Below are 24333 nucleotides of genomic sequence, written 5' to 3' on the forward strand. Positions count from 1 at the left end.
AGCCATGACGAGCCATATACCATCCATCTGTAACTTCAATCTGGACTGCCAGGGGACCTCCGCATTTCATGACGTCCTCAGACTGCTCAGTTAAGCATCTCTCCAATGGATTGGATTGACGAGTGTGATCACCTGTGCTGACTGATGCAACACAAAGAACCATCATCCTGCCTGCTGTCGCATCCCCTTCAGTGATTTTCTTAAGTGCGGAACGATGGGCACAATTGACCTCCCTTTCATACCTGAAGAAGTATTGAAAGTTTTAGACAATACATTAAAAAAAGATTGGTCAACAACCAGACAAACCTTGAAGGTGTCTGCCTCACCTGTATCTCAGTTCGTCAAAAACTGTCTGGATAGTTAAAAGTTTATTGGCCACCTTGGTGGGATAGCTTCTTTCAAAAGAGGCAAGTTTCCACACAATCCATCTAAAATGATTGCACACCCACCTGCAGAAGCATCAAGAATATATTTTCAAGTTTATTTTACTCAACACTTCCTTAAGAGAAGACTGTTACAAAAGGAAAGATAACAAGTGCAAACTTATCACCAATCTATAGGTCAACTGAAGCGGACTTCTCGTGCATATGAGCAGCAAGATGCAAATATAATTATGAGCATGTGAGGAGTGAGAACCATGGGTATTTTCTTCTCCTCCACTCCTACGGGGCTTTCATGCATTATAGTGCCCCCGATTGGTTGAGATCTCCCTACCTTTTGGTTTGAGATCTCCGTTTGTATCATTTTATATTACTTCATAGAAGTCTCTTTTCTGGAAACTAAAAAAGAATGTGCAAAGGACACCACGCAGGAGCGCCCCCCCCCCCCCCCCCCCCCCCCCCCCCCCTCCGCCCTGCCCCCTCCCAAAACAAAACAAAAAAACGGGGTAATTTATATTCAAAAGAGAGTTTACAAAGCTCGATAAGCACTCCGTGATTTCTCACCCAGGTACCAGATTTTTCTAAGACAATTCAAACAGCTCAATGACAATGTCAATTCTGAAGACCTTTCTATCTCCCTAGATCACAACTAGAACGTGCCAAGTATAGGCACTACCTACTTAACAAGAAGCCTATGTTGACATTCATGGTACCAAGAGGGGGCCGCGGTGGGGGGGCGGGGGAGGGGGGAGAGAGAGAGAGAGAGAGAGAGAGAGAGAGAGAGAGAGAGAGAGAGAGAGAGAATGTATTGCACGACTCAATGATTGTTGATTGATATATTAGCCTTCACCAAGTACATTGCTTTTATAGCCTAAATACTCTCACATTGAATGCATACTTATCCATCTCCCAAGAGTGGGTTCACACATTCACAAAAACACACACACACACACACTCATAAGGAGTGTTCGCACACATACATATGGCTCCAAATCCCAACAAACCTCCTTCGGAGCGAGAGTGGGTGTTGTCTGAGAAACCCATGGTGATTTGGGCTCAAGACTGCAATCATGTGGTAATACAAAAGAACACTATGATGTCAACACCTGCAACTCATGTTAGGCCTGATATGAGACCTTGACCACACATGGCAGCCTACACCAATTACCCCCATTATTACCCCCCCCCCCCCTTCCCTTCTTGCTCTAAGCAAGGAGTATAAAGAGAATCATGGAGCCTTTTATAACAAGGCGTTACTAAAGGAAAACACACAAGAATTATTTAACTCAAATTTTGGGTGACTTCATCGACACAAAACCCTTGGCTCACACATATGTCAAAGGTTGAGCTTTTGCACAAAAGACTTGGTCGCATAAGTATCTCTCGATTGAAGGAGATAGCGTGCAAAGGTTTGGTAAAGGGATTGTCAACACTCAAAGGACAATCATTGGCATGAGAGAGAGAGAGAAAGAAAGAAAGAAAGAAAGTTATATTAATGTCTACAGAAGACCCCAAGGACCCATGAGACCAAAAGTAATACAATGGTACCATGGATATACTGAGCCTTGGAAAACTGAAAGAAAAAGTAAAATGAAAACATCTGATAGTACATGTGATCAACAGATGATCCTGTGTAGAGTGAGATATGTTGTGATCAACTAATGACGATACCCACCTCAGCTAGAACCGATCTGATGGTGGAGTGAATGCCAGGCCTCTGTGATGGGAGCGTGTCATGTCTGCGGAGAACCGCATGAATCTGTCTATGTGTGGGAGGGACCCGATGCTCTGGGTCGGGGGGATGTCTAGCTCGCAGAATGGATTTGAGTTCTCTCACTAAGAACTCCTCTGGGGTGTGGAGCTAGAGCGTGGGTACGGGTGGTGGGGCTCTGATGTCATAGCAAAGGAATTGTTGTGGGCAGTGGATTCCGATTTGGATGAGTGTACCACAAAGAAATCAGTGATGTTTTTCTGTGAGTTGTCCTGTCGGAGTCAGGGCTGTCTCTCAGCATGCTGCCTCAACACTACATCCCTGTGTCATCTGAGCTCCATCAAGTACATGCCCAAGCACATGTAATCTTCAAACTATATCACCTGTGTGAGTGGTCGAATCCCTCTCGAAAGAGGCAGTGGAATCTCCCTCGTATCTCATAGTAAGGCAGGCAACTGAACATATAATGGGCCTCATCCTCTACTGCTCCTGTGGTGCATACAATGCATGTCCTCTCCTCCCTCTAGGATATCCTCAACTCTGCCAATCTCTACTCTGAAGGCAGTGGAAGGATACCCTGAACTAGCTGATCGTGATACGCATAGCATGTAACATGTGTATCTGTATGTATCCCGGATCTCAAAGAATCCATCCTTGGAGAGTCTCAAGAAGTGATCTCTATAGAGGGGCCTGAGCAAGGGGTGGGTGGGGAAAGGGGGCACAGACCCTAGCGGAGAGGGAGGCGGGCCAGCATATTGCCAGCAGTACTGGCCGCCAGTGGCGAACAGAGAGGGCGGCTACGCACAGAGGCGCGAAGCGAACAGGAACAGCAAAGTGAAGCAAGCGGCGAACAGTGCAGCAAACAGTTGCGCGCGGCGACAGTAGAGTGATTAACAGAGAACTGGGGCGGCGAGGGCGGAGGCAAACTGGGGCGGCGAGGACAGGTGAGGGATGTCAAGAGAGAGGAGCAGCGAACAGCGACAGTAGCGAACAGAGAGCAGCGGGGAGAAGGCGGCGGTGAGCAAGGGCGGCCCAGGGAGAAGGCGGCGGCGACAGTAGCGAACAGAGGAGAGGGCGGCGAACAGAGAGCAGCGGGGAGAAGGCAACGGTGAGCAAGGGCGGCCCAAAGAGAGAGTGCAAGCTCAATGACCTATATGAGCCGGAGAGAGAAGGTGCGTGTCTAATGTGTGCAATAGGCTAGAAGCAAGAGCAGAGAGAGAAAGAAAGAAAGAAAGAAAGATATATTAACGTCTACGAGAGGCCAAAGTCGGCCTATGAGAGAGAGAGAGAGAGAGAGAGAGAGAGAGAGAGAGAGAGAGACATCAAACAATGAACATCTTATTATGTAGCATGAGGCTTTACAATGGCAATATCAGCCAACAAATGGTGTAGAACAACGTACCTATGAATGAATAATCTGAGTTAGAAGTGAGAAAGGAAGAACCTTTTATATAGGGAAGGGTGAAGCTAGCCGACTGCCCCTATGGAGTTGGCCGACATCAGTAAATAACCCCCACGACTTGCATAAATGTGAAAATACATATATGCCTAATAAAAAGGTCCGGTCCCACATAGTGAGATGCACAAATTCTAACATAGCCTCTCTATGCTCCTCTAGTGATCCTTTCCTAGGCCTGGCCCACAAAAGGCTGCACCATACATAGCTGCTGGTCGTACTAGGGTATCAAAGAGCCAACACTTAGTGCGAGGTTCTTGGAAATGTGCCTAGAAACACAGTCTCTCCATTCAGGCTAGGGAGGCATGCCCCCTCACAAGTCGGTCAGTGGCAGTTGTGGTCATGCAAAATAAAGGGCCTATAAAAGTGACTCCTAGGTACACATACTTCTGCACAATCTCCACTGGGGCATCTCTATATATGACAGAAAATCGTGAGGCAACTGCATAAGATGTGTTGAAGACCATAACCTTGGTTTTGACCAACTAGAAGCTACAACTAGCTCTCTGTAACTAAGAGAGAGAAAGAGAGAGAGAGAGACTGAAAGAGAGAATTTTGTCTCTGCCACTTGGAATCTAAAACTACAAGAGAGACTACGACATAATTTTTAGGTTTGTGTGCACTATATAATAGCAAGAGAAGGGGTTGTTTAAATAATGTTCTGAAGCCTAAAGCCGAAGCCCGCGTAGTACCAACCATAGTTGTGAAGCCTTCATGATAACGTGTCAATTTGGTGGGCAAAGCCTTCATGATAACGTGTCAATTTGGCGGGAGTTAGAGGATTGAGCTGAATTTGGGCAAGCAACACCTTCAAAGTACAGCTGGAATCTTGCAACTTCATCCGGGGGCAAGCATGCACATATGGTCTCACGAGTTTCCCATGCTTTTTATGTGTAGGTTGCAACGTGTGCTTGAGCCTTGAGTGACTTTAGTGTTATAACAAAGGTGTAAAACACCTTTGTTAAATGTTGGAAGCATAACGACGCCGTATCCAGTTCAAACGACACACGTATCCACTAAAAAAACAAGCGCCAAAATGTCACACGAAACGTGGCAGAAACGTTTTAGCGTTTCCAAGTTTACGAAACGTTTCTAATGTCAAAACGTGTTTCCTTCACTCCAACAAACGTTTCGACATTTCCTTTCCATCCACAACTGTTTCATGACGTTTCTCGCTTCTGTGTTTCAAACTTCTCTCTTGCCAATGCTTTGGTGAAGATACCTACAATCTAATCTTCAATCTTCAATGCTTTGGTGAAGATACCTACAATCTAATCTTCAATCTTCACAAATCTTAGATCAACTTGATCTTGTAGCACTTTTTCTCTGATAAAGTGATAATGTACCTCAATGTGTTTAGTAGTACGAGCATGAAATGCTAGATTCTTCGCCAATTGAATGGAACTCATATATATAGATACTGGCTCTTTCAAGGTTATCTCCAAGTTTGCTAAGAGTTCTATCCATGCAACTTCACATGCTACTTGTACTGAAGCTCTATATTCTACTTCTCTAGTACTCAAGGCTATTGTGAGTTGTTTCTTTGATGTCCAAGAAACAAAGCCATTCCCAATTAAGCAACACATGCATGTGGTGCATCTTCTTATTGATAGATCACCTACCTAATTTGCATCACAAAATGTATGAAGTTTAAACTCATTTTCACACCAATAGTGAAGTCCATGATTCACCGTGCCTTTGACATATCTCAAGATTCTCCTCTCAACATCCATGTGGGGTTTCCTTGGGCCTTGCATAAACCAGCTTACTACTCTAACAGCATGAGCAATATCTAGCCTATTAATTATGAGATAAATGAGTTTTCCCACAAGTTTGTCTTTTTTCTTTTCCAGCAAAAAGATCCTTCAATTAGTTTTTAAAAAAAACAACCACAAAGGGCTAAGTACAGCCACAAAGGGCTAAATACAATCTCGCCACATATAAGGACGGGAGATAAGTGATCATAAGGCGAAGAGATGCTTCTCCTCCGGCTGGCCACTCTATGAGGAGAAGGCTATCTCATACAAGGGGAGGGGGGGAAAAACAACCACACAAGTGGTCTGTAATGCCAAATGGGGTCACTGCCTCTATTTGTGAAGAAAGGGCCAAGCCTCCATAGTCTCAAGAAGGCTTCCCGCCACTTCCGCATGAGGTCAGAATCTCCCTACATCTCCACAACTGACCGCGGAGAGTGTGAATGATGTCAAGCTATATGCTCTTGATGGTCTCAATCGGCAGAGTGTGCGTACCCTCGATGGCCTTGCTATGGGGACCTTTTGGAAAGCCAGGCAGGTGACAGTTGATTACTTGCAGAAGGAGGTGGTTTCTCCAGGCTTTGTGGTTCCGGATTCAGAGGGGGTGGTGACAGGTTTCAGAAGGCCTTGCGTGGTCTTCAGCAAGTTTTCGGACTTGTTTTTGCACCGTAACAGGTGTTGATCCTTGTGAGCAGTGTGATGCTCTTTGACTCAGAAGCAGAATGGTTCATTGATCTAGTTGGTGGACACCAGATTGGACGGAAGCTTCTTGATGAGGCAGTTGAGCTCATGGTTGCGGATGACTCTTTGGGAGGCAGGATTGCGTTTCTTGTGGTTTCCGCGGCATGCGAAGGATCATGGACTCTTTTACACAGGAGGGGGATTGATTGATGGAGTCCGACTCCACGGTTGGAGTGACTCAATTTGGGAGGAGATTCGAACACGAGGAGATCTACTTCACGCCCAGGAGCAGTTTTACGTAGCAGTAAGAGGCAATCATCTTTTGCCTTGTCGCGCAGACAGAGGCAGAGTACCGGGCTGTTTGTGATGCTGCTTGTGAGGTGGTGAGGATGCAGAGGTTGCATTGCAAGATTGGGCTTCCACTGGAGGAACCCATGGTCATCCAGAGGCACTTTGTTCGTGAACAGATTGTTGCTGATGACATCTTGCTAGAGTTCTGTTTGACGAAGGACGGTACGGTGGACCTATTTACGAAGTCGCTATCTCAGGATTTGCTCAGGCGGCACCCCAGCTTCCTGTGGTTGGTTTCATAGCCAAGAGCTGAGAGGGGGTGTTAGAAGTCATCTCTTATCTATTTTTATACACCAAGGCCTTTGTTGTGGGTGTGCCCGCCCTTATGAGGTGTTTTCTCATTTTTCCCCACTCTCCGTATTTTTCCCCATTTTTTTCCTATTTTTCTGTGGCATGGGAGGCAGTCTAGTAGTGGCAGGAGGACCTTGAACCTCACCGACTGCATCTGTGGAGATTTTGGAAGTGGTCGACTGCACTGCATGAGTCGTGGGACTTCTCTGATGCTGGCCGACCCACTCTGCTGGCTGGCCGACTGTGATTTTTCAGTCGTGGAGGCTTTTGTGTCCAGTCGGCTGCCCTACAGCAGGCCGACTGCTGATGGGGGACCATATAAAAAGGCCCCCAGCCCCTTGTCATTTTTGTATCATTCCTCGGGATCTTCTTGTGTATATAGAGCAGAGTTACACGTCTCTCTCTCTCTCTCTCTCTCTCTCTCTCTCTCTCTCTCTCTCTCTCTCTCTCTCTCTCTCTCTCTCGAGTGGAGATATGGGAACCCTCAGTAGATCACCACAGCCGAGCTGGTAGCACTGATGGATGGAGACATATGGAGAGGCCCTTGGTTTCTATGATTTCCCGGATGATTAGGGCCAAGGCCTCCGTACCACATGATATTATCCGTGCAGAGATGGTTGCCCCCCCATTGGTAGTAGAGGCACTCACTCGATCAGTCTCCTTTATACATAGCACTTGGGCTCTCCCTAGAGACAGATATGCTCGCTTAGCCCTGGAGTCTTCACGACAGTTGGCATCACAGGGAGACGGATCATGTTGGTATGCACAGATGACAGCTTGGTTCCAGTTGCATGGCTTTAGTATGGAAAGGCTACCTCCATTTCAGTACTCCCTGGATGCACCCTCCCTCTCTCTCACACGGGCAGAGATTACCAGACTTATCAGGCAGGACCTGATTCAGCTGGACACTAGGAGGACATGGATACAGCCGACACAGGAGCTTGGTACGAAGATGGCTTTCTATAGAGATCATCTTCTCCAGCTCACGCAGGATGGGTTTGTGATTAGACCCAGCTACATGGATACTCATCTTTCTCATGGGGTACGGTGTGCTATTGGTCAGATGCGCACATCCTCACACCAGCTAGAGATTGAGACTGGCAAATTTTAGAGGAGTACCAGCTGAGGCCAGGATTTGTCAGCTGTGCCAGATGGAGCCAGAGACAGAGTTACATTACATATGTCACTGTCCAGTATATTATGAGATACGAGGCCGTTTTCACTGCCTGTTTAGAGAGGGTTTCGGACCACTTTCTAGAGTCATGAGATACCAGGATCAGAGATGCCTCGGATTATACTTGCTGGAGCTTCGTAGACATAGAGAGGGTCTCTTGAGAGGGAGGGGATCAGAGAGGGAGAGACACCTACAGAGGCAGATTACAGACTTCTTTCGACCAGAGATTGAGCAGTCAGGCCAGCAGCATTGCAGCTAGCCCCAGAGTATAGCCGCACTAGAGGTACACTGATTGATCGGGCTATAGAGCTGGGGCGGTCTAGGCGCCCCAAGATGAGAGGCCCATCTCGACACCGGCGGAGACTACAACAGAGGATCAGGACCATACTAGCACGGCATGGGAGATGTCCAGTCAGAGTACTCACCATGGAGGACATTGAGGATATCCGCCATCGACCGATGAGAGACTTCTTTGGATAGTGATGTGTATGATGCTTACCTTTGTTGCTGGAGTTTTCCTCCCATATGTTATCCATTAGGAGCTCCTAGTACCGTACTTTTCCTCATAGTTATTTCAGTTTCAGTTAGTTGTTTTTAGCTTTTCTTACACAGACATTGTATCAGATCCACCAATTGTTGTAACCTTTTTGGTCTCAGTTAATATATCATTTCATCTCTCTCTCTCACTAATTGTTGTAACCTTTTTGGTCTCAGTTAATATATCATTCCATCTCTCTCTCTCTCTCTCTCTCTCTCTCTCTCTCTCTCTCTCTCTCTCTCTCTCTCTCTCTCTCTCTCTCTCTCTCTCTCTCTCTCTCTCTCTCTCTCTCGTGCTGTGATTTTCTGCACTGCGTTTTGCTCTTGTGTTCCCAGATCTCGTCATCATCTCCGTTGCGTATTCTGACAGATTCGTGGAGTCTCAAGACTTTATTCAGCATCTCACAACCAGGTTCTCATTTAGGGAGCTTGAGGTGACAGATTCCCCCTTTCTCGCTCGGTTCAACAAGCTGTCCTCTGGAACCGTACCTCTTTTTATTTGTTGCTGAGGCCATGAGTAGTTTTCTCTCGGCCCAGGAGACTGGACTTCAAGGATTGCGCCTTCCCCTCAGCACGCAGGAGGAGCTGTTGGACTGAGAGTTTGCAGATGACACATCAGCCTTCCTTACTGAAGATGCTGGGAATCTCTAGTGATTCGCAGAGGCGATGAAGATTTTCTGTCGTGCATTAGGAGCACAGATCAACTGGCACAAGTTGTGTGGTTTTTGGGTAGGCTCAGCACCCACCCTGACTTGGCGACCAATTGAGGCTTTCTAATGGATCCCGAGGGGCACTCCAGTCCGATACCTCGGTTGCCACGTTGGCATTGATCTCTCTCCCGAGCACCAACTCGCTCCGCTTCTTCTGAGTATTCGGAAGAAGCTTCTATACTGGAGCTTGACAAGGCTATCCCTAGCAGGCAGAGTGGTGGTGACGAACTAGGTATTGCTTGCCACCACATGGTACATCACCTCGTGCAGGACTTACGAGGAGGATGGGGGAGGCCTTGCCCTTCAAGTCTCCCACCATCGTATTGCAGTAGTACTAGTCACAACCCCATCTGTAGGTGTCTGGCGTCTAGACTCATGCCAGCAATGGGAGATTTGCAGTAGCATAGCAGCTTGACACATCTGGTGTGCTAGATGTGTATAGCTCAAGGATGAAAATACAAAGGAATGAGGGTCTTTTTATAGGTGAGGGAGGTCACTAACCAAGTCCATTGGGTTCTAGAGCTTTCCAGCTTCAGTTTGACCCAATTTGGACAAGATTTGGATCAATTTGGCTCCCTTTTTTTAATCCAGGAGAGAGGAGAGAGAAAAATATCACATTTTTTTGAATTAAAAAAACCCAAGTAATGATGAAGAAAAAGGCGCCTACTTGATGGGACTCCCTCTCCTTATTACCAAGGTGTCAAAAATTCATCATTTCTTCTAAATATCTTAATTTTTTTTCTAATATACCTTAAATTTTAACTAATAAACCTTGTACACAGTCAACAAGCCTGAGGACCTGGGAGAGAGAGTGCTGAAAGCTTGTAAACTCCATTCTCCACTCCGCCTTCCCAAACCACTTGGCCTGTTGATTTGTCCCAGAGAGCAACAAAATGCTCATCAAACTCCACCGGTATGCCAGTATTGCAAACCTGATGTACTGACAACATATGAAAACCAAGTGACGGAACATACAACACCTGGGAGGAATGCTTCCCCCCTCTGCCATCAGGAACTATCTCCATCCTGCCCTCACTGTGAACTGGGATAGTGGATGTATCCCCAATAAGAATGTGACCAGAAAGCCTGCAGACATCCTGTAAACCGGAACGGGAACGAGTCATGGAAGCACCACTATCTAGAATCCACTCCCGAGTATCCGTTGCGGAGAATCCTCCAATCTCCTCCCTGCCTGAAGAAAATGAAACAGCGGTGTCCACCACCTCCAGGTGCACAAAAGCCGGAGTCTTCATGATTGCTGCCGAGGAATCTTCACCCTTCTCGGTCTTCCGCTTGGGACACTGCCTCCAATAGTGGCCTTTCTCGCCACAATCATTACAGGTCCTCTCTACCTTTAGTTTCTCGCGGTCAGAAACGGACTTCTTCTCAGAAGACTTCTCCGACGAAGCCTTCCCTTTGCCCGTGTTACGGCCTTTCGACCGTTGGCCAGTTAAGGCCTCCGAACCTCCACCCTGAGGAGGGTTCGTGAATTGTTCCTCCTGGTCCAAGACCATGGGCACAAGCTCCTCCCACGTGATAGTGCTGAGCCTACCACTGGTAATCAACGACGAGTAAAATGCTGAGTACTGAGAGGGCAAGTGTGACAGCAACGTTATGGCCATGTCCTCTGACGATATCTCCTTCCCAGCCTGAAGAACTTCAGGCTGAAGAGCCTGCAGCTTGTTAATATGCTCCCGCATCGTCGACGACTTTGCAGGGCTCATAACCCGCATCTGTACTTCCAAGGAAATCCTCTTCATGGGCGATACCCTGTTGTAAAGAGAAGCCAAATGCTGCCATATACCTCTGGCCAGCGTCATATGCTTTACATGATTGATTACCTGTGGTGTGCATTTGAGAAAGATAAACGAACGGACCTTGGCATTGACACGATCCCACATCTGTGTCTGAGCCTCCCGGTCCTTTCGGATCGACGGTAACTCCCCTTCCTCTACTTCCGGCCGTGGAACCCCAACAACGACGAAATCTGCGAGGTCCTAAGACTCCAGAACAGATTCCATCATAACCTTCCATATGCCGTAGTTGTTCCCGTCCAACTGACGGTCCAGTGGGAACGTGGGGAGTGTCGGGATCTTCACATGCCTCTCGGCCATCTCAAACAGATCTGCCATTGCGGGGATGTACTCTGAAAAGGGTGGGTGGGTTTCCCGAATAGTCCCGTACGGTCCACCAATCAGCAACACAGCAGTCCCCCTCTTGCTCACACAAATCCCAAGAACTATCTAGAGCCTAGGCTCTGATACCATGTTAGAATACGCAGCGGAGATGATGACCAGATCTGGGAACACGAGCAAAACGCAGTGCAGAAAATCACACACGAGAGAGAGAGAGAGAGAGAGAGAGAGAGAGAGGCGTGTAACTCTGCTCTATATACACAAGAAGATCCCGAGGAATGATACAAAAAATGACAAGGGGCTGGGGGCCTTTTTATATGGTCCCCCATCAGCAGTCGGCCTGCTGTAGGGCAGCCAACTGGACACACAAACCTCCACGACTGAAAAATCACAGTCGGCCAGCAATAGAGTGGGTCAGCCAGCATCAGAGAAGTCCCACGACTCATGTAGTCGTGGGACACAAAAACTTCCACGACTGAAAAATCACAATCGGCCAGCAGCAGAGTGGGTCGGCCACTTCCAAAATCTCCACAGATGCAGTCGGCCACTTCCAAAATCTCCACAGATGAAGTCGGCCAGGTTCAAGGTCCTCCTGCTACTACTAGACTGCCTCCCATGCCACAGAAAAATAGGGAAAAAATGGAGAAAAATACGGAGAGTGGGGAAAAATGAGAGAACACCTCGTAAGGGCAGGCACACCCACAACAAAGGCCCTAGTGTATAAAAATAGACAGGAGATGACTTCTAACAGAATCCACTCCATGGGGAATCCCATCCGGCTCATAGTGCCCTCCAAAAAGCTCCAATCCACCTTGTCATAAGCTTTCTCAAAGTCTAGGAGTAGCACAATGAGGTCTTGCTGCCGCATCCTGGCCAAAGCTATCGCCTCCCAAAAGGTAAAGATGATGTCCAAAATACTCTGATCCTGAACAAAACCAATCTGAGTGTCATGAGTCAAGTCACGGAGGGAAGGCTGAAGTCGCCTGTTGATGGCCTTGGCAAAAATCTTGTAGGCCGTCCCTAGAAGGGTGATGGGTCTCCACTGCCGGATCTCCAATCTATCACCGCCCTCCTTGGGAATCAAATGTATCAAGCCCTCTGTGAGCCTCTCTGGCATGGCATCTGTGAGCATAATCTCATTGAAGACAACGGGAAGGCCACCTTCCATGAGGTCACAATGGCGAAGAAAGAAAGAAACAAGAAGCCCATCCGCCCCCAAGCATTTGCCCCCTAGGTAATGCCTTCACCGCCTCCGCCAGCTCCTCTGCAATGAAAGGGGTCAATAAGAAAGATCGAAGGGGTATAAGAAAGATCGAAGGGAGGGGGGAGCCACCTCTCTCGTGTGCCTCCAGACTCTCTCGCGTGCATCCATCACCTGGGGGGATAATGGGGCACCAGTGAGAAGAGTGAAGAAATCCGTGGCGATGGCTCTTGTTAGAAGTCATCTCCTGTCTAGATTTATACACCAGGGCCTTTGTTGTGGGTGTGCCCGCCCTTATGAGCTGTTTTATCATTTTTCCCCACTCTCCGTATTTTTCCCTATTTTTTTCCATTTTTCTGTGGCTTGGGAGGAAGCCCATGTGCTGGCCGACTGCTGAACTCGTCCACGACTGCATCTGGGAGGTGGCCGACTGCTATTGATCTGGCCGACTAAAGATGTGTCTGGTCGTGGAGTTCTCAGGACCAGTCGGCCTGCTATAGGCAGCCGATTGCACATGTGGGGGCATATAAATAGGCCCCCAGCCCCCACACGTGTATCATATTCGGGATCTTCTTGTGTATATCAAAGCAGAGTTACACGCCTACTTCTCTCTCTCTCTTGTGCTGTTTTTCTGTATGCGTTTTTGCTCTCGTGTTCCCAGATCTGGTCATCATCTCCGCTGCGTACTCTGACATGGTATCAAAGCCCTAGGCTCTAGATAGGTCTTGGGATTTGTGTGAGCAAGAGGGGGACTGTTTTGTGGCTGATTGGTGGACTGTTTTGGACTGTTCGGGAAGAGGAGAAGCAAGAGGAAGGCGGGCTGATTTGCTGGACAACCACTTGCAGGTATCAGTTCTTCTTTGTTCCCACCCACCCACCCTTTTCAGAGTACATCCCCGCAATGGCAGATCTGTTACAGATGGCCGAGAGACATGTGAAGATCCCGACACTCCCCACGTTCCCGGTGGACCGTCAGTTGGACGGGAGCAACTACGGCATATGGAAGGTTATGATGGAATCTGTTCTAGAGTCTTACGACCTCGCTGATTTCGTCGTTGTTGGAGTTCCACGGCCGGAAGTAGAGGAAGGGGAGTTACCGTCAACCCGAAAGGACCGGGAGGCCCAGACACAGATGTGGGATCGTGTTAACACCAGGGTCCGTTCGTTTATTTTCCTCAACTGCACACCACAGGTAATCAATCATGTAAAGCATATGACGCTGGCCAGAGGTATATGGTAGCATTTGGCCTCACTTTACAACAGGGTATCGCCCATGAAGAGGATCTCCTTGGAAGTACAGATGCGGGTTATGAACCCTGCAAAGTCGTCGACGATGCGGGAGCATATTAACAAGTTGCAGGCTCTTCAGCATGAAGTTCTTCAAGCTGGGAAGGAGATATCGTCAGAGGACATGGCCATAACGTTGTTGTCGCACTTGCCCTCTTCGTACTCAGCATTTTACTCTTCTTTGATTACCAGTGGCAGGCTCAGCACCATCACGTGGGAGGAGCTTGTGCCCATGGTCCTAGACCAGGAGGAACGATTCACGAACCCTCCTCAGGGTGGAGGTTCGGAGGCCTTAACTGGCCAACGGTCGAAAGGCCGTAACTCGGGCAAAGGGAAGGCTTCATCGGAGAAGTCTTCTGAGAAGAAGTCCGACGCTGACCGCCGTGAGAAACTGAAGGCAGAGAGGACCTGTAATGATTGTGACGAGAAAGGCCACTATTGGAGGCAGTGTCCCAAGCGGAAGACCAAGAAGGGTGAAGATTCCTCAGCAACAATCATGAAGACTCCGGCTTTTGTGCACCTGGAGGTGATGGACACCGATGTTTCATTTTCTTCAGGCAGGGAGGAGATTGAAGGACTCTCCGCAACGGATACTCGGGAGTGGATTCTCGATAGTGGTGCTTCCAGGCACATGACTCCTTCCCGTTCCGGTTTACAGGATCTCTGCAAGCTTTCTGGTCATATTCTTACTGGGGATACGTCCACTATCCCAGTTCACAGTGAGAGCAAGATGGAGATAGTTCCCGATGGCAGAGGGGGGAAGCATTCCTCCTAGGTGTTGTATGTTCCGACACTTGGTTTTCATCTGTTGTCAGTGCATCAGGTTTGCAAGACTGGCGTACGGGTGGAGTTTGATGAGCATTTTGTTGCTCTCCCGAGACAAAGCAACAGGCCAAGTGGTTTGGGAAGGTGGAGTGGAGAATGGAGTTTACAAGCTTTCAGCACTCTCTCTCCCAGGTCCTCAAGGTTGTGATGAGTGGCAGACTGGCAATGGCCACTCAAGTGTGGATACGCTGCAGGTACAGGCTTTCCGAGACCAGATGGTGGATAGCTTACCAGTAGATGGCAGCAGTTGGCAAGAACTTTCCAGTACTGATGTTGGTGGTTCTTGTGTTCGTCAGTCAGAGGAAACTGAACAGGTAACTTATTCTCTGATGTCTCATCGTGTTCGGGACAAAGAACCTCCAGTAGATGAGGATGTTCTTTCCACGGGGACCTTTTAGAAAGCCAGGCAGGTGGAAGGTGCTTACTTGCAGAAGGAGGTGGTTTCTCCAAGCTTTGTGGTTCCGGATTCAAAGGGGGTTGACAGGTTTCAGAAGGCCTTGCGTGGTCTTCAGGAGGTTTCCAGGACTTGTTTGTGCACCGTAACAGGTGTTGATCCTTGTGAGCAATGTGATGCCTCTTTGACTCAGAAGCAAAATGGTTCATTGATCTGGTTGATGGACACCAGATTGGACGGGAGCTTCCTGATGAGGCAGTTGAGCTCATGGTTGCAAATGTGTCTATGGGAGGCAAGATTGCGTTTCCTGTGGTTTCTGCGGCATGCGAAGGATCATGGACTCTTTTACACAGGAGGGGGATTGCTGGATGGAGTCCGACTCCACGGTTGGAGTGACTCGGTTTGGGGAGGAGATCCGGACACGAGGGGATCTACTTCAGGCCCAGGAGCAGTTAGAGACAATCATCTTTTGCCTTGTTGAGAACAGAGGCAGAGTACCGGGCTATTTGTGATGCTGTTTGTGAGGTGGTGAAGATGCAGAGGTTTACATAGCAGGTTTGGGCTTCCACTGGAGGAACCCATGGTCATCCAGAGGCACTTTGTTCGTGAACAGATCGTTACTGATGACATCTTGCTAGAGTTCTGTTCAACAGAGGACAATACGGTGGACCTCTTCACGAAGTCACTATCTCAGGATTTGCTCAGGCGGCACCCCAGCTCCCAATGGTTGGTTACACAGCCAGGAGCTGAGAGGGGGTGTTAGAAGTCATCTCCTGTCTAGATTTATACACCAGGGCCTTTGTTGTGGGTGTGCCCGCCCTTATGAGGTGTTTTATCATTTTTCCCCACTCTTCGTATTTTTCCCTATATTTTTTCCCATTTTTCTGTGGCTTGGGAGGCAGCCCATGTGCTGGCCGACTGCTGAACTGGTCCACGACTGCATCTGGGAGGTGGCCGACTGTTGTTGATCTGGCCGACTGAAGATGTGTCTCGTCGTGGAGTTCTCAGGGCCAATCGGCCTGCTGTAGGCAGCCGACTGCACATGTGGGGGCATATAAATAGGCTCCCAGCCCCCATACCACACGTGTATCATATTCGGGATCTTCTTGTGTATATCAGAGCAGAGTTACACGCCTACTTCTCTCTCTCTCTTGTGCAGTTTTTCTGGATGCGTTTTTGCTCTTGTGTTCCCAGATCTCGTCATCATCTCCGCTGCGTATTCTGACAGCTCTCACCTGTGGGGGATCAAAAACAATAGCTCCATCCTGGCCACGTAGCCTACGAATAGTCTCTCCTCCTATGTGGGCCAGCTATCTCAAAGAAGTCTCCAGTAACTTTGTCACCGGCCTGAGTCCAGAATGAAGCCCAGGCCGAAGGATGGAGACCAAAAAGTATGACTTCCTGGTAGAGTCTTCCCGCAATGGCGGGTACACCCCTCAGTAAGATGATACTCATGGAGGAAAGAATGTCAATAGATCCCCCCACCATAGCTCGGTGTAGCTCTCCCCTAAGGACGCCTCGTCTCTGAATGCACTGAGGCCCCCCTAAGCCCTAAATGTTCCATGAGACAATCCTCGTATCAATCTCTGTGTGAGACGGAACTACCGGAACTACCCTCCACTCGAAGAGTCTTGGGCACGGGCTTAAACGGGGAACAGTCACAATCTGTCCTGGAGCGGAGTCGCGCCAAGTGGGCGTGGATCCTGCCCTCCATGTATTGCCACTCTGCCTGAGCGCGAGAGTATGCATACTCCGTGCTCCATCAATCACAATGGAGGTATCCGTAAGAAGGGGGGAGAGGTACTCCAAGAGAGGTATGCATGAACACAAAAAGCAGCACCTCCAAGCCGGAGGTCACCATCTCCTCTCCCTGGTCTCTATGGGCTGATCCACCAAGCTCCATCTTGGCCAAAGGCCATAGGTGAGTAAGAACATCGGTGATCCTGAGATCCTGCAGATGATGCGATAGCTCAACTCCCTGATCCTGAATGGTAGCGGCCACTCTGTCTTGAGGGCTACACTCAAAGAGAAAGAGAAGATCATCGCGCCATTCTCTAAGTGTTTGATGTTTCAGATGAACAGCAGCCAGACGTGGTAGACGAAGCAGAAGTTATTGAGCCTGAGCAGATCCTTCTTCATCGATGGAAGCATGGTTCCGGTCGACGGATACGTCAGTTCTATACGAAATTCCGAGATCGAGGCACTCACGAAGCCGTATGGCTCGACAAGGAGTTCTCCCACGAGTACCCCTAGTTGTTGGCGGACTACTTGGAAGCCATGAACCTACCGCCAAGCTAATCAGGAGGGAATGTCACATGCACTCTGCACTCAGTGCATGGTGACAAGATGGCTCATCATCAGCAGTGCAGCAGTTGTGCAGTATTAGAACCCAGTAGGATGATAATTGTCGTATGCCGTGACCCCATTGTACATCCTCTGTCCAGGATACAGGCACGAGCTACGTAGGTCATTCCTCAACCTTAGCGAGTCAGTCAGTCAATCAAGTCCCTTAACCCACTTGGAGAGAATCATTCATGCAGTGAATATTTGGGATTTGTCCTCAAGTCATTACTTCGGACCAAGGTGGAAAGATACGTAGTGTACGGCACGCTATCAGTACATACAGAACGTACTTCTGTACGGAACAAATTTTAAGGTGCGTAAACAGTACGTACCATTTATAAACAGTCCTAGAAACCTGAATATTTTGTAGACATAGCAACCAAAATACTTAAAATAAAGACTGAACCTCATTACTTAAAGTTTAAATCAATTATCAGTTACCAAGCCCATTACACAATACCTCATGTTAACAGTCATAGTGATATAAGCAAGAACCATGAAAGTCATAGATGATAAAAGAGAGTACAAATATCATGTCTACAGCACATGTCCTGGCCCACAAGTGCAAAAAGCAAAACAATGAAACACTACAGTTGTCTAGACTCTAGAGTCTAGACGCAAGAGTCTCAAATCTCATCATCAGATGAAGATGATGAGTCTTCTGAAGAGAGCATGCCTCCATCATTGATACCATTGCCCTCTTCATCAAACTCTGGCTCAGCAGTAACAAGCTCCAATGCATCCTCGTCATGTGCCTCGAGAATCTAAGTGTGAATGAGTTCGACAGCCTCATTTGCACGCCTCTGCTGGGTGCGACGAACTGAAAGCTTTTCCCTGCGAATGCTCTCTCGTCTCGCAGAGCCTGGATCTGGAGCTGCCTGGCGTAGAGGAATGCTGAGAGATCGTGCACGTGAGCGGGTCACACAACGATCCACGCTCTCAAGCTCTCTATGTAAAGCTCTCAAAATCTCATCTTGCTCATCTCTAATCTGCCGATCCACAAGCTCCAGGCTGGGTTCATCTACCAATTTGAGTAGTGTTGGATCAACCTGTTTAAACATGCCACAAATTGCATATTGGATATTCATTGAACTAGAAAAAAAATTCTACTTCTAAGTTCTTCTTGAGTCCAAATTCAAATTTATACCTGCTTCGGTGACCCCAAAGCATGGTAGCTTCGCACGAGCCTCATGTTAGCTCTGCAATACACCAACTTCTCTAATTGAGAAGTACTAAGGCGATTCCGAATCTTAGTGTGTATAAGAGAGTATGAGCTCCAGTTCCGCTCACATGCTCCAGCCGAGCAATCCTGTGCAAAAATGAGTGCAATGCGAGCAAATTTGTAAATCTTTTAATGCTAAAACATCAAGCTTCACTTCCGAAGACTATACTTTAGAGATTAATTACAAGTTACCTGAGATAGAACACGAAGAGCAACTCGTGAAAGGTTTAGAAGACCAACCCTTCCATAAGAGTGCCACCATGTCAAAGGGAATTTCATGGCTTCCTTCCTCAATGACACAAGTCTCGCAAATGAAGCACCAATACCACTCATGTAAGTGGTGAACTCTCTATCGATCTGAAGTTGCTCCTCCTCTGAGAACATCCTTCCAACATACTCCGATTGCTTCATGCTCAAAGCAGTATTATTCCATAGCTCTGGCGACCTGTAGAGAGGATGGAGCATGGCAGCCATCGCATGGATGGGACGGCTCATGAATGTCCATCGTTTGTCTACAATGTCCAAGATCTCACCTCGGCTGAAAATGAGAGATTGAAAATACATGTCTTAGGTTATAGTGCTAAGTGTACACATGTCAGTCCTGACATGTCATGAGAATCGAGAATCGAGAAGTCATAAAAATCAAAGAAAGAGGAAGAAATTAGAACTATTGCTTACCGTTGAGCAGTCATCATGGAGCACTGAGCAACATGGTCTTTCATTTGCATAAACAAATGAAAGACCAGTGCCAAAGTTGAGCCCTCCATGTCTGTAAGTCGGAGAAGGACATACACCGGCTTAAGTGCAACTGAAAGGCTATGAACTTGCTGCCAAAAATCATCATCCAGGATCCGCCTCTGCAAGTACTTTGTACGCTCATCCTCTGAATGATGCATCTGTCGCCACCTTGGATCCACAACTGTTGATGATAGTGAATCTCTTATCCTGTAGAGCCTATCCAAGACCAAGAATATGTAGGCAAACCTGGTCTTGGAGGGTCTCACCATATCCAAAGGGCTATGGCTCCGAAAGATGGCAAGAGCCTGATGCTTCTTGCGGAAGAAGGTGGTGATCTTTACAGCATCTGCAACAATGGGCTGCACCCAAACAAGCTTCCCAATGTCTTCCATAAGTAAATCAAGACAATGGGCAGCACATGGAGTCCACACTATATGTGGAAACTCTGTCTCGACCATTTGACTCATTGCCTTGCAGTTAGAGGCGTTGTCGGTCACCACCTGCACAACATTGTCCTCCCCAACCTCAAGGATAGCCTGTCGAATGTGGCCATAAATGAACTCCCCTGTGATCCTGTCTCTTGCTCTCCCTGCATGCACGGCACGCAAGAAATAGGTGCCCAAGCAAGATGACACAAGGATATTGATTATGTGCCTCTTGCGAATGTCTACCCACCCATCTGAAATAATAGTGCATCCAAACTCCTGCGAACCTGCTTTCACAAGAGTGAGCGCCTTGTCTATCAAGGCCTTCTGCTCATCCAACATGGATGTACGCATCTTCATATACTCAAGATATGTCCACGTCTCAGTAGGCCCTACCTGCGCAATTGCTTTCACCATTCTTTTCCATTGGTCTGTCCTTAACACATTGAAGGATATATTACACTCAATAAGAGTACGACAAATCTCCATTTTTGCCACCCTTTGCCGCTCCTTTACCCAAGCTTGTGATGAGATACAAGAACGCAGAGTGGATTGCTTTGATGCCTCCCCTGTACCTCTCGCATCTTGTGGCAGGAGGTCCTCATCATCAGCAATACGTGCCCTCTTCCTGCCTGTGGTGGATTGGACTGAAGCCGAAAGACTTTCACCCTCATCTAGTGTACCTGAACTTGTAACATCTCCAATAAAAGCATCATGGAGAGCATCTTGCGTACTTTCACCACCTCTAACACTGCTTGCACCACCCATTGCAAGACAATTCTCCGCAATCAATTGGTCCCTCACAGCTTGTGGTATTTTATCACATGGACCACATTGATTGGTGCACCCGATACTTGTCATGTGCTTGATGACGCGAGTTATGGTGCTAGTGTACTGCTCCCCGCAATACTTGCATGCCCATAGCCGAGTACCTAACCCTTGCTGAGAAGGGGTGTTAACAACCCTCAGGACATTGGTGTGGATTGCCCAGTTCGGGTTAGTCTTGCGCGGCATGATGAAGTCTGGGCGGGGGAGAGAGCGAAGAAATTTACTCTGCAAAGTTTTGCAGGTACACACGGGGGACACGATTTTGCAAGTACACACAAAATGCCCAAATTTTGGTCGCTTATCTACAATCACATGATCGCCACACACGCGCCTCGCCACACGCCACACATTTTTTATTTTTTTAAATGTTTCCGTACGGATCCGTACAGTACGGTACCGTACCGTACGACTGTACCGTACTATACGGATCCATACGTACGTACGGCAACAACCTTGCTTCGGACAGTCACCTTGTGATATTCCATTTCCTTAGATGGACAGGACTTTGGCATATTTGGACTACACGGAATGGGTTCATCTTTGATTCCTTGTCTAGAATACATGGGCACATTCTACGTATCCGCAGTTTGTTGCTTTGGCAGTTTTCTTCTCCTCTCTCAGCTCAGCTACTGGATGCAGATGTTATTTCGTTATGGTCTACGGCGGCTCGGCTGGCTCATCTTTGATGCTTTTATCTGGGATGCTTATTTGGCTAGGAGGCTTTCTTATTAGTGTACAGGTTTGCATGGTCATGATCCTTTAGAGGATCTTTTGTGGGGGTTTTTTTGGGGCCATAGGTTCTGTGTGAGCCATGTGGCTGATGTACATTTTACATATAATATAAAACACCATTTCACGAAAAAAAGAATCATTCATGCATGTAGAGTCAGTAGAAGCCTTAGGGTTTGCATCAGAAAGCACTTTGCATCCTGCATAATATGCATTCATATGCCTGTGCATCATTTAGAACATCCCAGAAGCCTTAGGGAATTTACTAGGATTTATCTGGTATTTTTTCCATATTTTATAGTATTTATTTAGCATTTATTGTCATTTATAAATATAAACTTTATTAAATGACCAGCCAACTTGACGAACCTCTAGTTAGTATAAATAGGCTTGCATAGGGCTTAGTTTCTCATTCAGTCTTCAGTGTGCTAAGAGCTTTCCTCCTCAGCCCTAGGAGTTCCCTTGCCTTCAACACTAGACTAGTCTCATCCAGCCCTTGGAGTGCTTGAGTTTGCTTCAGCCTACCTTGGTTCTCCAACGCATGCATCTTCAGCAGCCCTACAGCCATAAGCGCATCAGATCAGCCCCTGAATCAGCAAGAAGACCTGCATTTTCTGCATGTGAACCAGCTGCCTACAGTTAGCCTGCGTTTACAGATCTGCAGCCTTACACATCTGCGTTTCTGTCCAGCAGCAGCCTTACACATCTGCGTTTCTGTCCAGCAGCAGCACAGCCCTGCGTTTCAGTCCTACAGCCTGCGTTTTCAGTCTTGCATCAGTTCTACAGCAGTACCCCGCCTTCGGTGCATCATCCATACATGCAACAGTCATCTGGTGAAGGTAACACAGCATTCATAAGCATTTACAGCATTCTAACATAGCTTAGAACAGTCCACCATCTCCTTTTCTCAGCCTCAGGTGTGCAGCCCTTCCTCATGCCCTTGGGAAGAGTGCATAGGCTCGAGATCAGGTCATCGAGGTGTTTCTACAGCCGTGTACAGTTGAGCCGATCTCCAATCCTCCGAGATCTTGCGTTTGGCTTATCTACAGTCCACAGTCATTCTCTCTAAAGAAATAAAGCAAATACTATCTTATTATCGGGATAGGGGGCCCTTCAGTGGGTAATTCGAGACCCAATCTGGTGTACAGTTCTCATATCTCTCTCTCATATCTCTTTAAAGTTTGAAGTATTAAAGTGGATTGCTAAACTCACGAAACTCAGGATATAGAAGACGGTGTGAGCATTTGTGTGACAGGATCTTCCAATACAAAGACTTCCGCTACATATCACACTCACACACAGACGTGGGATCGTGTCAACACCACGGTCCGTTCGTTTATCTTTCTCAACTGCACACTGCAGGTAATCAATCATGTAAAGCATATGACGCTGGCCAGAGGTATATGGCAGCATTTGGCTTCTCTTTACAACAGGGTATCGCCCATGAAGAGGATTTTCTTGGAAGTACAGATGCAGGTTATGAGCCCTGCAAAGTCGTCGACGATGCGGGAGCATATTAACAAGCTGCAGGCTCTTCAACAGGAGGTTCTTCAGGCTGGGAAGGAGATATCATCAGAGGGCATGGCCATAACGTTGCTGTCACATTTGCCCTCTCAGTACTCAGCATTTTACTCGTCTTTGATTACCAGTGGCAGGCTCAGCACCATCACGTGGAAGGAGCTTGTGCCCATGGTCTTGGACCAGGAGGAACGATTCACGAACCCTCCTCAGGGTGGAGGTTCGGAGGCCTAAACTGGCCAACGGTCGAAAGGCCGTAACACGGGCAAAGGGAAGGCTTCAACTAAGAAGTCTTCTGAGAAGAAGTCCGTTATTGACCGCGAGAAACTAAAGGCAGAGAGGACCTGTAATGATAGTGGCGAGAACGGCCAGTATTGGAGGCAATGTCCCAAGCGGAAGACTGAGAAGGGTGAAGATTTCTCAGTAGCAATCATGAAGACTCCGGCTTTTGTGCACCTGGAGGTGATGGACACCGATGTTTCATTTTCTTCAGGCAGGGAGGAGATTGGAGGATTCTCCACAACGGATACTCTCGAGAGTGGATTCTATACAATGGTGCTTCCAGGCACATGACTCCTTCCCGTTCAAATTTACAAGATCTCTGCAAGTATTCTGGTCACATTCTTACTGGGGATACATCCACTATCCCAGTTCACAGTGAGGGCAGGATGGAGATAGTTCCCGATGGCAGAGGGGGGAAGCATTCCTCCCAGGTGTTGTATGTTCCGTCACTTGGTTTTCATCTGTTGTCAGCGCATCAGGTTTGCAAGACTGCCGTACGGGTGGAGTTTGATGAGCATTTTGTTGCTCTCCAGGACAAAGCAACAAGTTCATCAATCAGAGGAAACTAAACAGGTAACTTATGCTCTGATGTCTCGTAGTATTCAGGACAAAGAATCTCCTGTAGATGAGGATGTTCTTTCCACGGGGACCTCTCGGAAAGCCAAGCAGGTGGCAGTTGATTACTTGCAGAAGGAGGTGCATACTCCAAGCTTTGTGTTCCAGATTCAGAGGGGGTAGTTGATAGGTTTCCGAAGGCCTTGCGTGGTCTTCTGCAGGTTTCCAGGACTTGTTTTTGCACCATAACAGGTGTGATACCTCTTTGACTCAGAAGCAGAATGGTTCATTGATCTGGTTGATGGACACCAGATTGGACGGGAGCTTCTTGATGAGGCAGTTGAGCTCATGGTTGCGGATGACTCTTTGGGAGGCAGGATTGCATTTCCAGTGGTTTCTGCAGCATGCGAAGGATCATGGACTCTTGTACACAGGAGGGGGATTGATTGGAGTCCGACTCCAAGGTTGGAGTGACTCAGTTTGGGAAGGAGATCTGGACACCAAGAGATCTACTTCATGCCCAGGAGCAGTTTTTTGGAGCAATACGAGGCAATCGTCGTTTGCCTTGTCAACAACAGAGGCAGAGTACCGGGCTGCTTGTGATGCTGCTTGTGAGGTGGTGAGGATGCAAAGGTTGCATTGCAGGTTTGGGCTTCCACTGGAGGAACCCATGGTCATCTCGAGGCACTTTGTTCGTGAACAGATCGTTGCTGATGACATCTTGCTAGAGTTATGTTCGACGGAGGACAGTACGGTGGACCTCTTCACGAAGTCGCTATCTCAGGATTTGCTCAGGCGGCACCCCA

At 47.8% G+C, this 24333-nt stretch overlaps 2 protein-coding genes across 6 annotated transcripts in view; both read right to left on the reverse strand.

Annotated features, from left to right (window-relative positions):
• Nucleotides 1-24333, reverse strand: part of LOC147626034 (protein BREAST CANCER SUSCEPTIBILITY 2 homolog B-like) — a 41823-nt gene that overhangs the window by 13360 nt on the left and 4130 nt on the right. For all 5 annotated transcript variants that reach the window (XR_015268758.1, XR_015268757.1, XR_015268755.1 and 2 more), the window contains exons 7-8: nucleotides 327-449; nucleotides 21-242 (exon numbers count right to left, since the gene is read on the reverse strand). Coding sequence is in view for 1 of the 5 variants with exons in the window: in XM_086817598.1 (XP_086673724.1) it covers nucleotides 21-242; nucleotides 327-449 (345 nt within the window). In the remaining 4 variants the exon portion in view is untranslated. The remainder of the gene's footprint in view (nucleotides 1-20; nucleotides 243-326; nucleotides 450-24333) is intronic.
• On the reverse strand, nucleotides 17995-18548 carry LOC147626036 (uncharacterized). Its single transcript, XM_086817599.1, has 2 exons — nucleotides 18378-18548; nucleotides 17995-18279 (listed from the first exon to the last, which is right to left on the reverse strand). The coding sequence occupies exons 1-2, from the start codon at nucleotides 18420-18422 to the stop codon at nucleotides 17995-17997; spliced, it is 330 nt and encodes a 109-aa protein (XP_086673725.1). The 5' UTR covers nucleotides 18423-18548.

This window comes from Cibotium barometz, chromosome 23 (assembly GCF_041138505.1).
Source record: "Cibotium barometz isolate CiBa-2024 chromosome 23, ASM4113850v1, whole genome shotgun sequence".
NCBI lineage: Eukaryota > Viridiplantae > Streptophyta > Polypodiopsida > Cyatheales > Cibotiaceae > Cibotium > Cibotium barometz.